Raw genomic sequence first — 13,693 nt, forward strand, 5'->3', positions numbered from 1 at the left:
ATCTGAAGCTAAAAAAATAGTTTTTGCTTGAGTTCTTTTTTAAGATATAAAATATTTAAAGTGTATCTAAACTCAAAACCAAAAATGTAACATATTGCAGCTTAGTTCTTGATGTGATGGCTGCATTTGGGTTTATTTTTTCAAATATCTTTTATTTTCACCTGGTAATTCTGCAAATAACACACTTTCTGTCCTTAGGTGGCTACATTACTCCTCCACTGCATCAGTAGAGAGCCATGATTGTCAACCTAGGCTGCTCTTCTAACATGGACTACATAAGTCCACATCTCTTTATCTCCATTACATTGGAGGCATAGCAATTGGTAGTTTAAAGAAGATAGGTAGGATGGAAAATATTCTTCAGCGCAGCTCACAGGCGGTGACAAGGACACTGCATTTCTGGCAAGATCAACACATTTTCTATACTTGTTGAAAATATTCTTAAAAAAAACAAAAAAAAAACATTTTTACCAGGGTATTTTTTTTATCCCACATGCATTAAAATCTACATGTTTTGTTAGAAAATTACTTTGAACAGTTATATATTTAATGGAAGCAGATGCCCTGTAAAAGAAAATGGCATCAGCTGCAATTTGTTTTATATTTTCACAACTATTTGTCAAACAAATATTTTCAGGAAACAAAATACACTAAAATACATTTTAGTACGTACAAACACAATAGAATACCCAATTTAAAAAAAAATATATAACAGCTGGGGCTGCTTCGAGTAAACAGATGCAAATTATGTTACTCAAAATTGTACATAGGCTTTAAAAGCCTGTATAGGTTATCAGTTTAGAGTTTACCATGAATTATGGTCCTAGAATGATTGCTATTACTCTGACACACAATGATACCTCACATGTATGGTGCAACTGCTGTATACATATACGGAAGAATAAGGGAGTTTCATTTTTTTTATAATTTCTATTTAATTTTACTTTTTTTATTGCCATCACGGGGGGTTAACAAGCCCCCTATCTGATAGCAGAGGCAGGTGATAGGTCCTCTTTTGAAGACATTAGGAGTCTATTAGACCTCTTATGTCACCTCTGCCCTCCCCACTGAAGGTAATCAAGTACAGAATATGCTTGATTAGCTGCTTCCTTGACCAGGGCCAGGGCATTACTGCAGTGAACACAAAAGTGGCAAAATCCTGTCACTTTTGGGTTCATTGGTCGCAGAGAAGATTGAAAAACGGGTGTTCCTCAAACTCCTCCTACTCAGCATACTGGAATAACCTACCTCTATCCTGGGCTCCCTGGAGGAACCGGAGGCCCAGGAACCACAGCAGACAGCAGCAACAGATTTGAGCCCCTTGAATACCAGAATATTTGTAACTACTTTTGGTAGGGAAGGGTTAAAGCAGAGCTCCACCCAAAAGGGGAGGTTCCACTTTAAGGCTTTGCCCCCGCTCCCCATTAAGGATTGGCATCTTTGGGTACTTGAATTTGACAGGTACCTGCTCCCACTTCCAGTGCGATCGCCTAAGGCGATCGGAAGTGGAAGTTGTCCTCCCCCCTCCCTCCCCATAGTCTTCTGGGACACGTGACAGGTCCCAGAAGATTACGGGACCATTAGCAAAGCGCAGCGCTACTCATGCATGCTCAGTGGGCACCCAGCTGTGAAGCCACAAGCTGTCACAGCCGGGTGCCCACACTGAAGATGCCAGCGCCGGGGAGAGAAGACGGCCAGTGAAGCCAGCCGTGGTGAGGACACAGCTGGACCGAGGGACAGGTAAGTGGCTGCATTTTAAAAGTCAGCAGCTACAGTTTTTGTAGCTGTTGACTTTTATTTTTTTTATGTATTCAACTGGAACTCCGCTGGTGAATGTAAGTAGCTTAGTGCACTTGCAACAACACAGTTGAGTACTGTCCATGATACTTTTTTATTTGCACTAAGTTACATTTTCAGGACAAGCTTTCAGGGCCTACCCACTTCTGAACAAGAACAACAAAACAAACAAGCTTGCAGATTTCCTCTTAACATTGTGCTAAAACCTTTGCACATTAGTACCACTTGGACCTCAGAAGAAGCTAGGCCATTAAAGCTTGCATAGACTCTTGCATAGGTCCAGTTGTGTGCGTGTGTTTACCATTCCATGTAGCCTCAAAGCAGGTTGAAACATTTATTCTTCAAATTTCCTTTATCAGCACAATAATGAATTTGATTGTTGATGCCAGAAGAACAATTTGTACACAACGTGAATCAGTGAACATTTAACTCTGCACCAAAACCACAAGAAGACATATAAAAAAAAATCTAAAAAGGCACATAATGTATGTTCACATACTTCTCAGAGTGCCACTTCTCACATACTGTATGTATACAAATTTCGACTGCTGTCTGTGTTCCTTTTCAGCTGCATTCACACCTAGGCGTAGAGATTTACTGCCGTTTTTGTTTGAGAGTTTCTGAGCATTTTAGAAGCGTATTACAAGCATTTTACATCTTCAGGCATTTTTGTTTAGCTAATAGAAAGCACTAGGGGGAGGAAATTAGGGGTGGAGAGATGCTAAAAACGTGCAACAAAATGCTCGTAAAATGCTCGTCACACATTTTCAGGCATTTCTATTGAAGTCTATGGGGTCAAAAAGATTTGTAATCTGTCAAACAGTTCATGTACTTTTTTGAGTGACAAGTGTTTTGCTTCAAGTGACAGAACGCTTATATGTGAACAGGGCCATTGAAATAAATGGGATTTGGCTTTTTTAGCGTTTTAGAGCTACAAGCTTCAAGCATAAAATCACTCAGGAGTGAATGCAGCCTTAAGGAGATTACGCTAACGTCTTGTCCCAATTAAAATTGTAAGCAGATCTAATCTAAGGCTAGATTTACATCTATATAGATTGCGGCTGATGCATTTTATGGGTGCATTTTGTTTTTTTTCACACCCGTTTTTGAAGCATTTCTTTGCATTTTGCCTGTTGTGTTTTGTGTGACATTAAGCTGGTTGTTAAAAAATGGGGGCGGTCGCCGGCATCTTTAACAACCAGTAAACAACATGGTTGTTAAGGAGCGGTTTGCCACCGCTTCCTTAACAAGAGATGAGTCATTATCTGTCAATACCAGACCCTTATTAGAACATGCAGCACAGCAGGTCAGGAAAGGGGGGGGGGGGGGGGGAATGAGCTTGCGCCCCCCCCCAAACCATACCAGGCCACATACCCTCAACATGGGAGGGTGCTCTGGGGCAAGGGGGCTCCCCCCCCCCAAAGCACCTTGTCCCCATGTTGATGAGAACAAAGGGCCTCTTTCCCACAGCCCTGGACTATGGTTGTGGGGGTCTACAGGCAGTAACTTATCGGCCTCAAGATTCCCCCCCACCCCCATGTGAAAGAGCATGGATATACCCCTACTCATTTACCAAAAAAAAAGTGTAAAAAGTTAATAAAAACAAACCACAGTTTTTGATAAGTCCCTCGAAGATTCAACATCAATCACAATAAACGCCAGCACCCAGAAGAAAAAAAAAAAAGGAAGAGCTTCATTCTTGACCAAGGCTCCCACCGTCGATTACTTATCAGTTGTTAAGGACATGACGGCCGCCTGCTCCTTAACAACCAAGTTGTTTACTGATTGTTAAGGACGCCAATGGCCACCCACTCCTTAACCAGCTTAATGTCACACAAAACATGCAAAATGCATCAAAAACACATAAAAAAACGCAATACTTGCATTTTTAGTGCGGTTCCATTGAAGTCGCAATTGGTAAAACACTCAAGAACTCATCATGGAATAAGGGGACTGTTCTATACATCTTATAAGGTCTGTTTCATATATGTTAACCTATTTTCACTTCAGACAATGGTTCGCTATTGAGCACTTTTTTTCCCTGCCCTTTATTGGATATATATTAATTGTATATCATTTATGAGAACATTTGATTTAATTTATACTTCACTAAAAGCAACATAAGAGATATATTTGGATTTGTGATTTAGAGAGGATATCCTCTTGGTGTGTTTACAGCTTTGTACACAATTAGGTTTGGGTATTTGCGCGGTTTTTTATTTAATATAATTCTTCACATTTAGATTCTTCTTTTGCAGAGTATTCTTTTTGGCCATTTTGATAGTCAGGAGAGTCGCATTAAGGTCTGGAATGTGATCATTGTCCATGTATATCACTAAACTGCATATTTCAGTTTGTAAAAATAGACGGTTCAGCTGACTATATGTCACCCACACAGGTGACGTCCTAACGTGAGAACTTCTACTCATATCTTTACACACCATATCAGTCTAAAAGAAATCTCATCTTCACCTGCATTTTTTGTGCAATTTTGATCCAAATATAAAAACAAACTGTTTTCTTACCAGACCAGACAATAGATTCTTGTGCAATGATTCACCAAGAAGTCAATGAAGCGCAAAGCAAACATATGAGGACACAAAAGCATGCATCATTGTACTTGTTACAGAAAGTGATACTAAAGTCTATTTTTTTTTTTTTAAATGAGGTCATACTTACCTGCTCTGTGCAGCAATATTGCACTGAAAGCACTGTCTTCTGCTCTTTGGGCAGTCCCTCATCTGCTACTGTCACCTTCTACCTGATCCAGGTGCCTCCTTAGCAAGACAGGTGCTAAGGAGGCACCCAAGTAGGGCAATAAAGGACAGCGATACCGCAGCATATGTTTTTCAGCATTAGTATTATGTTAGAAGATCTCAGCCATCTGTTCCACTGATGTAAAGTCAGGGCATGCATCTGTGATGTTTTGCACAAACATGTGGAAATGACTTGTAAGTAGAAAACTACAGCCTGGAATATGTAAAATAAACATCCTGTTGCTGGAGCAGAAGTTTGGCTACAAAGGGAAACACTTCACCTTCTCAAAATATGACCTCTTCATCCATAACAGTAATCATTTCCTTCCTATAGACAGCAAAACGCCTGCCCATCTTCACAATCAAGCATCACTAAAGAATCTCAACTGCAGAAATGTTACCACAATACTGTACAGGTAACTACTGTCCATTATAGTATACATTCCTTCATGATTCTTGGTGATTCTAGGAACCAGCTGTCTGGATACCATATCTAATACAACAAAAGTCTTTTCCATCGAATTTCCTTTTCTTTTTTTTTTTTTTTACAAATTGCTAGCCAGGTCTTTTCTCAACCCATTCCAATTGCTCAGCTTGGGACTGGCATGCAGGATGTGATACACATGTAAATAGCCAAGCTATAGCCAAGCTGCCCCTAGTTGTCACAATGTACACTACGCATGCGTGGCCATCCGCTTGCTTTCTAGCAGCTGGGGGTGAGTGGGCAGTTACGCATGTGGTTCATTTTTTTTGTCTTGGCTGTCGAGTGAAGGCATGTTTGAGTACAGTGTGACAGCAGCATGCATGAGGTGAGATGCATGATCCGAAGCCCCGCAAATCACTAAGCTCTAAATAATCAGCAGTATCTTTCAATTTTAAAGTTTAAGTGCTGGTTCACATTAGCGTAACATCTGATGCAACCTGAGAATCACATGACAAAAGAAATCTCATTGTTTTTAATGGTGCCCATTCTAATCAATTCAACTCAGAACGGTGCGATTTTGGAAAAGGTTCCTGCACTATTTTGGTGTGATTTACAGTGCGACTTGGACCCATAGAATATGCAAAGTCACACCACATAATCACACCTTGTAACAAGGTCGCATCACAGTAGTGTGAACCAAGCTTTACTGAACAAGCTGAAGACAGAAGCTGATTAGTTGCCATGCACAAGTGCTTCAGATTCTGTCTGCTCCAGTTTTGATAAATTCTCTTCAATATATCCTGTGATTAGTAGTGGTAGTAGTACACATTGCATCCTGTAGTTCAGATTAAAGAATCGGTAGTAATAGATCACAATATATCCCAAAGTCCAGACTAGGTGATCAGTAGTAATGAACATTATATCCTGTAGTCCAGACTAAGTGATCAGTAGTAGTGAACTTTATATCCTGCAGTCCATACTAGGCGATCAGTAGTAGTGAACATTATATCCTGTTGTCCAGGCTATGTGATCAGTAGTAGTGAACACTATATCCTGTTGTACAGACTAAGTGACCAGTAGTAATGAACATTATATCCTGTAGTCCAGACTAAATTATCAGTAGTAGTGAACATTATATCCTGTAGTCCAGACTAAGGGATCAGTAGTAGTGAACATTATATCCTGTAGTCCAGACTAAGCGATCAGTAGTAGTGAACATAACATCCTGTCATCCAGACTAAGCAATCAGTAGTAATGAACATTACATCCTGTCATCCAAACTAAGTGATCAGTAGTAGTGAACCTTATATCCTGCAGTCCATACTAGGTGATCAGTAGTAATGAACATTATATCCTGTCATCCAGACTAAGTGATCAGTAGTAGTGAACCTTATATCCTGCAGTCCATACTAGGTGATCAGTAGTAGTGAAGATTATAACCTGTAGACCATATTAAGGCTCCATGCATACGGGGCATTTTAATAACGCTGGTAACATTAGCTGTGTAAAGTCATGTTAGTTTTTCTGCATTTTTTAGTGGTTTTGTATCAGCATTTAGCAGTGGCTTTCTGCGTTTCTCCACATTTGCGGTTTTTAACATTTTTTAGAGTTTTATTTGACCAAAAATTAATTTTTTGGGTCAAAAAAGTAAACAAATGCTGGTTTGTCGCGATTTACCTAGTTTTACCGCATTTGTCAGTGTTAGAGTGTTTTTACAGCTACAAAACTCCTCTAGAAACCCACTAGTTCTGGGGGGTTTTTCCAGCCAAAAAACGCCCCTGCCAAAAAAACGTTGATTACAGTCTATGTGTACATGGACACATAGGATAACATGCTGGGGAGTTTACTAGCTGTAGAAAAAAAAGTCCAAAGCCAAAAACATCAGCTGCAAAAACATCTAGTGTGCATGAGGACTAAGTGATCAATAGTAGTGAACTTTATATCCTGCAGTCCATACTAGGTGATCACTAGTAGTGAACATTATATCCTGTCGCCCAGACTAAGTGATCAGTAGTAGTGGCCATTATATCCTGTCGTCCAGACTAAGTGATCAATAGTAGTGGCCATTATATCCTGTCGTCCAGACTAAGTGATCAGTAGTAGTGGCCATTATATCCTGTCGTCCAGACTAAGTGATCAGTAGTAGTGAACATTATATCCTGCAGTGCAGACTAAGTGATCAGTAGTAGTGAACATGATATCCTGCAGTCCATACTAGGTGATCAGTAGTAGCGAACATGATATCCTGCAGTCCATACTAGGTGATCAGTAGTAGCGAACATTATATCCTGTTGTCCAGACTAAGTGATCAGTAGCAGTGAACATTATATCCTGCAGTCCATACTAAGTGATCATTAGTAGTGAACATTATATCCTGTCGTCCAGACTAATGCAGGCCATAGATGGGGAGAAAAACGGCAGATTTTCGGCCGATTAACGAACTATCGGTCGGTCTAAAAAACTTACCTGACCACCAATTATTACGAAAATCGGCCGATTAATGAGTAACCTATAACGGGAAATGATGTCATTTTGTGACCTTTGTGATCCTTTTTCGGAAAACGATCGTTCGTTTTTGACCATCAATGAGGATAAAGTCGGGCGTTTTTCGAAAATTTTCCAACATCACCGATAATCTGAAAGTCCAAAATACACGAAAAACGGCCGACAAAATCGTCCACTAACGATAAGATAATCGGCCGGTTTTATTTTCGGACGAAAAATCGGCCGTTTTTCTCCCCATCTATGGCCTGCATAAGTGATCAGTAGTAGTGAACATTATATCCTGCAGTGCAGACTAAGTGATCAGTAGTAGTGAACATGATATCCTGCAGTCCATACTAGGTGATCAGTAGTAGCGAACATTATATCCTGTTGTCCAGACTAAGTGATTAGTAGTAGTGAACATTATATCCTGCAGTCCATACTAAGTGATCAGTAGTAGTGAACATGATATCTTGTAGTCCAGACTAAATTATCAGTAGTAGAGAACTTTATATACTGCAGTTCATACTAGGTAATCAGTAGTAGTGAACATTATATCCTGCAGTCCATACTAAGTGATCAGTAGTAGTGAACATTATATCCTGCAGTCCATACTAAGTGATCAGTAGTAAAGAACATTATACCCGGTCGTCCAAACTAAGTGATAAGTAATAGTGAACATGATATCCTGTAGTCCAGACTAAGTGATCAGTAGTAGTGAACCTTATATCCTGCAGTCCAGACTAAAGCAGCCCATACATTTATTTTTTTTTTTGATTCAACCAGCAGGTTGAACGAAAGAAAATGCCTCAATTCCTCCATCCTCACATTCAAAGTGGATCCCTCTTGAGCTATTCCCACTGTCAGAATGCACTCATCAGCACAATGCTAATCAAGACAGAATTTTCCAACAGACTGGTTCAACACAAGTTGTCTGAGAGACCGACTTACTTGTGTACAGCCAGTTTGCCCATACATGGATCGAAATTTAGATGGTCCCAACTGAACCGGCTGAATTTTGATCCATGTATGGCCAGCAAAAGTGATCAGTAGTGGTGCACATTGTACCCTGTAGACTAAATAGTGAGCAGTAATAATAGTGAATATTATATCCTGCATCCCTGATTAAAATAACATTCTATCTTGCAGTTTATCAGTAGCAGTGGTGAACAATTTATCCTGCAGATCAGATTAAATAATCAGTATTAGTAATGGCATTCTATCCTGCAGCTGATCAGTAAAAGTAGTAATAAACAATCTCTTCTGCAGCTGATCAGCAGTAGTGGTAAACATTCTATTCTGCAGCTGATCAGTAAAAGTAGTAATAAACAATCTATTCTGCAGCTGATCAGTAAAAGTAGTAATAAACAATCTATGCTGCAGCTGATCAGTAGTAGTGGTAAACATTGTATCCTGCAGCTGATCAGTAGTAGTGGTAAACATTGTATCCTGCAGCTGATCAGTAGTAGTGGTAAACATTGTATCCTGCAGCTGATCAGTAGTAGTGGTAAACATTGTATCCTGTAGATGAGATGAAATAATCGCTCCTAGTAGCGTCCACACACACACAGGCAGTGAAGTGAAGAAGCTCCCAGGGACTGTAATGTACCAGTACACACAACTCTCCCACTCTCAGCCCAGCAGACTGCCATCCCCCTTTCTCTGCCCAGGAAGCCTCTCGCACATCCTTAGTCCGGGATGATGAGAAGTGAGTGGAAACCCCCATCCCGGGTCCAGATCCCCCCTGTCCCGCCCGGACACACTACTCACCAGAACTCATGTTCTTTCTTCCATCAGGTGACGTTCAGTCCATTCTACTGATCCCGGCTGTGATACTATACATGTATGGACAGTATAGGATCCGATGAGTCCCAGCACTGTCCGTACAAACTGCCTGCCGGAGGACGCTTCCCACTATGGTAAACGGGGAGGAAAGGGGGCGTGCCTGCCTGACGTCACTGCCACACTGACTGCACACTGCTAGAAATCTGTAGAGTGGGCTGGTCTGCTGCTAGTAAAGTTTTATGACTACATAGAAAATCCTGTGTTCACCATGAACAGTCCTGTCTTCATCAAGACACATCCGATTACATTCATTACTGAGATTTATTGAACTCTGATGTCACTATTCTGTGGAAGTATTCCCAGCCCTGCGGGCTCCTCCACCATCATCATCTCAGACTTTCACATCTATAACCCCTACTCATCTTATTCTTTCATTTTTGGCTGTAAACCTCAGGCATGAAATATGAACAAAGCATATCCCTCTAGCAATAGTGTTTCTCAACTCCAGTCCTCATGGACGACTGGAATTGAGAAACACTGCTCTAGCATATGCTTGTCTCAATCCAGAGTACTAAGTGTCTTTCTGTCTGCTGCAAGCATGAGTCACTTCTGACAAGTTTTCCTGACACCAAAAGAAAAATGGTGTCAGGGGAGGGCACAGCCTGGGATGAAGAAGTAGGGGACTGGTAGGGGGCAAGTAACAAATGTTTGTGCTGTGGGGAATGATCTGTCCATGAAGGGGGGAGGGGAGGTAAGAGGATAAGTGCTGGGGGCAGTTTTGGAAGGGGAGAGAATTTGTGCTGGTAGGGAAGGATCTTGTTGCTGAATTTATGGAGATGTCTCTTTGCTAAATATTTGGAGATGTCTCTTTGCTGGATTGGCCCGTATCTTTGCTGAATATATGGGTATATGTTTTTTTTTTATTGGGGCATCTCTTTGCTAAATATATGGGGATGTCTCTTAATTGGATTGGGCCATCGCTGCTGAATATATGGGATGTCTCTTTGCTGGATTGGGCCATCTCTTTGCTGAATATATGGGGATATCTCTTTGTTGGATTGGGCCATCTCTGCTGAAAATATGGAATGTAATTTTACTAGATTGGGCCATCTCTTTGCTGAGTATATGGGTATGTCTCTTTGCTGGATTGGGCCATCTCTTTGCGGAATATATGGGGATGTCTCTTTGCTGCTCTTTGGCCAAAATATAATTCCTTACTGTTAAATCTTGAAAGCACTGATGACGTGGATGCGCTAACGACTTGGAATACACTTTCATTTGCATATATTAAGTTGTAAGAGTGTTAAAAAAATGTGGGTGCACTGAAGGACTGAAGGATCCACTGTTATCACCATTGGCAAATCCATTCTGGGAAATGCCATGCAGCCATTGCTGGAGTGCATGCATGTAGACAGGAAGTTGCTCCAAAGGGGCTTCAGGAAGTCAGCAGCACTGAAATGCAACAGCAGATGAAATTTAGGTGAAAAAATTTTATTAAAAAGAAAAGTTTATTATCTGCAGTACTTTAAAACAGTGGAAGGTGGGATGGCCAGTGAGTGAATTCGGTAGAACAGCCATTGGGCGGGCCTTGGGGAATGTTGGTTCCCACTGTTCAGGTGTTTTCCAAGTCTATGGGTACAAAACAATCAGATCTGCAAGTACTTTTTTGAGCGACAGGTGTTTTGCTACTGGTGACCGAACGCTCAAGTGTGAACAGGCGCCATTGGAAATAATGGGATTTTACTTGTTGAGCGTTTTTGAGCGTCGGGCTTCGAGCTGAAAAAAACTGGTGTAAATGGGGTCTTAACCATAAACAACAAAAAAACATAATGAATAGGTTCTAGTAAAAATGAAAATGTTGCTGCTCACCTATAGTGGAAACATTGTATACTTTAGAATAAAGCTGGCCATACACTAGTGGAATTCGGTTTAAAATTTCCTATTTTAAGAAGTTTGATTTTCTAATTATGAGTAAAGTCAAATTGATGTTCATTTTTAACTGCAGTGATGTGAACTTTAATAGTTACATAGTCTGGCAAAAAAAAAAGACCATCTACTTCAACCATATAAAAAAAAATGATAACCCTATACCCACAGTTGATCCAGACGAAGGCAAAAAGACCCAGAAAAGCATGAACCAATTTGCTCCTGCAGGGGAAAAAATCCCTTCCTGATTCCCCCAAAAGGCAATTGGATATTCCCTGGATCAACTTTACCTATAAATGTTAGTTCCCAGTTATATTCTGGATATCTAAGAAATAATCCAGGCCTTTTATAAAGCAATCCACTGAGCTGGCCAGAACCAACTCTTGAGGGAGTCTATTCGACATTTTCACAGATCTTACTGTGAAGAAACATTTCCGTATTTGAAAATTAAATCTCTTTTCCTCCAGACGTAAAGAGTACCCCCTTGTCCTCTGTGATGACCTCAGGATGAATAACTCTACACCAAGTTCACATGTTGATCATATCCCCCCTTAATCTCCTCTTCTCAAGAGAGAATAAATTCAGTTCTTCTAATCTTTCCTCATAGCTGATCTCCTTCACACCTCTTACCAGTTTGGTTGCATTTCTTTGTACTTTCTCCAGTTCCCCAATGTTCTTTTGTAAATTGGTGCCCAAAACTGAGCTGCATATTCCAGATGAGGTCTTACTAATGATTTGTATAAGGGTAAAATTATATCTCTCTCTGGAGTCTATACCTCTTTTAATACAAGCGAAGATTTTGCTCACTTTAGAAACCGCAGCTTGGCATTGCATGCCATTATTAAGCTTGTGATCTACCAGAACTCCCAGATCCTTCTCCACCATTGATTCCTCCAGTTGTACTCCCCCTAGTATGTATGATGCATGCATATTCTTAGCCCCCCAATTGCATCACCTTACATTTATCAACATTAAACCTCATTTGCCACATAGCTGCCCAATTAAACAGTGCATTGAGGTTGGCTTGTAAATTGAAGACATCCTGTAAGGACGTTACTGCACTGCCCAGCTTGGTGTCATCTGCAAAGACTGTCATGCCTTTAGCAATTTGTTCTTTGATAATTAGGCATTATTAGTATGCCTTATCAGTTTGTAATTCTCTGTTCATTGTGTAACTGCTCCATCTAGTGGCTGTTTGTATACACTGCATCTTTTCACAGTAGAAGTTTGACCCATTTCAGCTTCCATAGCTTGTAGCCTATGAACTCTGATTACATCATCAGCCCTGCTCATAGCAGCCATTTCCTCATCACAGACTCCATTCCTGTGGTATGCTGGTAGGATCCAGCCCTCACATTCAGGTTCACAATAGCATCGTCGGTACGTCTACACACATGTCTATATCTTATGCATCTGTGTTTTATGTAACCTACATGTCTTACATGTGTTTATATGTGCATTGCCTTACTGTAATGTATAATATGCTTTGTCACATGGCAGACAGTGTTACTAAGCGCCTTATTTTCTGTTCCTCAGTTTCACCTCTTATATCTTTGCAATAAAGACAAAGTTGGACGTTGCTTCTTTGTCAACTCATTGCCGAGAAAGGTTTAGCTGTCTGTCAAGCTATGTACCTTCACACATAAGGAGGACAGAACAGTGAAACGACGGCTTCTTACAAGCTGGATACGAGGACTGCGACTCCTGAAGTCCTGACTGCAGTGAAACGACGGCTTCTTACAAGCTGGATACGAGGACTGCGACTCCTGAAGTCCTGACTGCAGTGAAACGACGGCTTCTTACAAGCTGGATACGAGGACTGCGACTCCTGAAGTCCTGACTGCAGTGAAACGACGGCTTCTTACAAGCTGGATACGAGGACTGCGACTCCTGAAGTCCTGACTGCAGTGAAACGACGGCTTCTCACAAGCTGGATAAGAGGAACTACGCAGCATCGCCACCCGCAGCGGTTGCAAGTGTGCTAACCCGTTCACAGCATCATCATGTCAGCAAGGGAATCCGGACAGTTCGAGACAAGGTCTCGCATCTCAGTTAACTCCAGAGGCTCAGGGAGATCTTTGAGCAGCTCCACCGTCGCCATTGCCCGCGCGAAGGCCGAAGCCGCCAAAACCCGCGCGACATTTGCCGAACAAGAAAGACAATTAAAAATAGAGAAAGCATGCACGGAAGCAGCTCTAGAAAAGCTAACTGTGGAAAAAGAAGCTGCAGCTGCTGTAGCAGAAGCAGAGGCTTTAGAGGAAGCAGCAAACTTCACAAGCGATAGACTCAGCTACATAAGTAGGCCCGAACCCAGTCTTCACAATAACTTGCAACGCACTTCAGATTACGTACTGCAACATGCTAAGTCAGAAGACGGCCTAAATCCAGGTCCAAGAGCGACATCAACCCCTGCTAAGGAGCTCCAACAGACTCCAGTCATACAACAAGCGACCTCAGTTAACCAAAGACCCTGCATGGAACAAGTCGACGGTTCCATAGAACATCAACCCTCAATGCAACC

At 41.2% G+C, this 13,693-nt stretch overlaps 1 protein-coding gene across 1 annotated transcript in view; it reads right to left on the minus strand.

The window, feature by feature from the left end:
* Positions 1–9,374, minus strand: part of FGD6 (FYVE, RhoGEF and PH domain containing 6) — a 135,018-nt gene extending 125,644 nt beyond the window's left edge. The window contains exon 1 of the mRNA XM_089674123.1: positions 9,232–9,374. Coding sequence (XP_089530249.1) covers positions 9,232–9,241 — 10 coding nt within the window. The 5' untranslated portion in view covers positions 9,242–9,374. The remainder of the gene's footprint in view (positions 1–9,231) is intronic.
* Positions 9,375–13,693: the final 4,319 nt, after the last annotated feature.

Source organism: Staurois parvus, unplaced genomic scaffold (assembly GCF_062004578.1).
Source record: "Staurois parvus isolate SC_StPar_1 unplaced genomic scaffold, SC_StPar_1.0 ptg000147l, whole genome shotgun sequence".
Lineage (NCBI taxonomy): Eukaryota > Metazoa > Chordata > Amphibia > Anura > Ranidae > Staurois > Staurois parvus.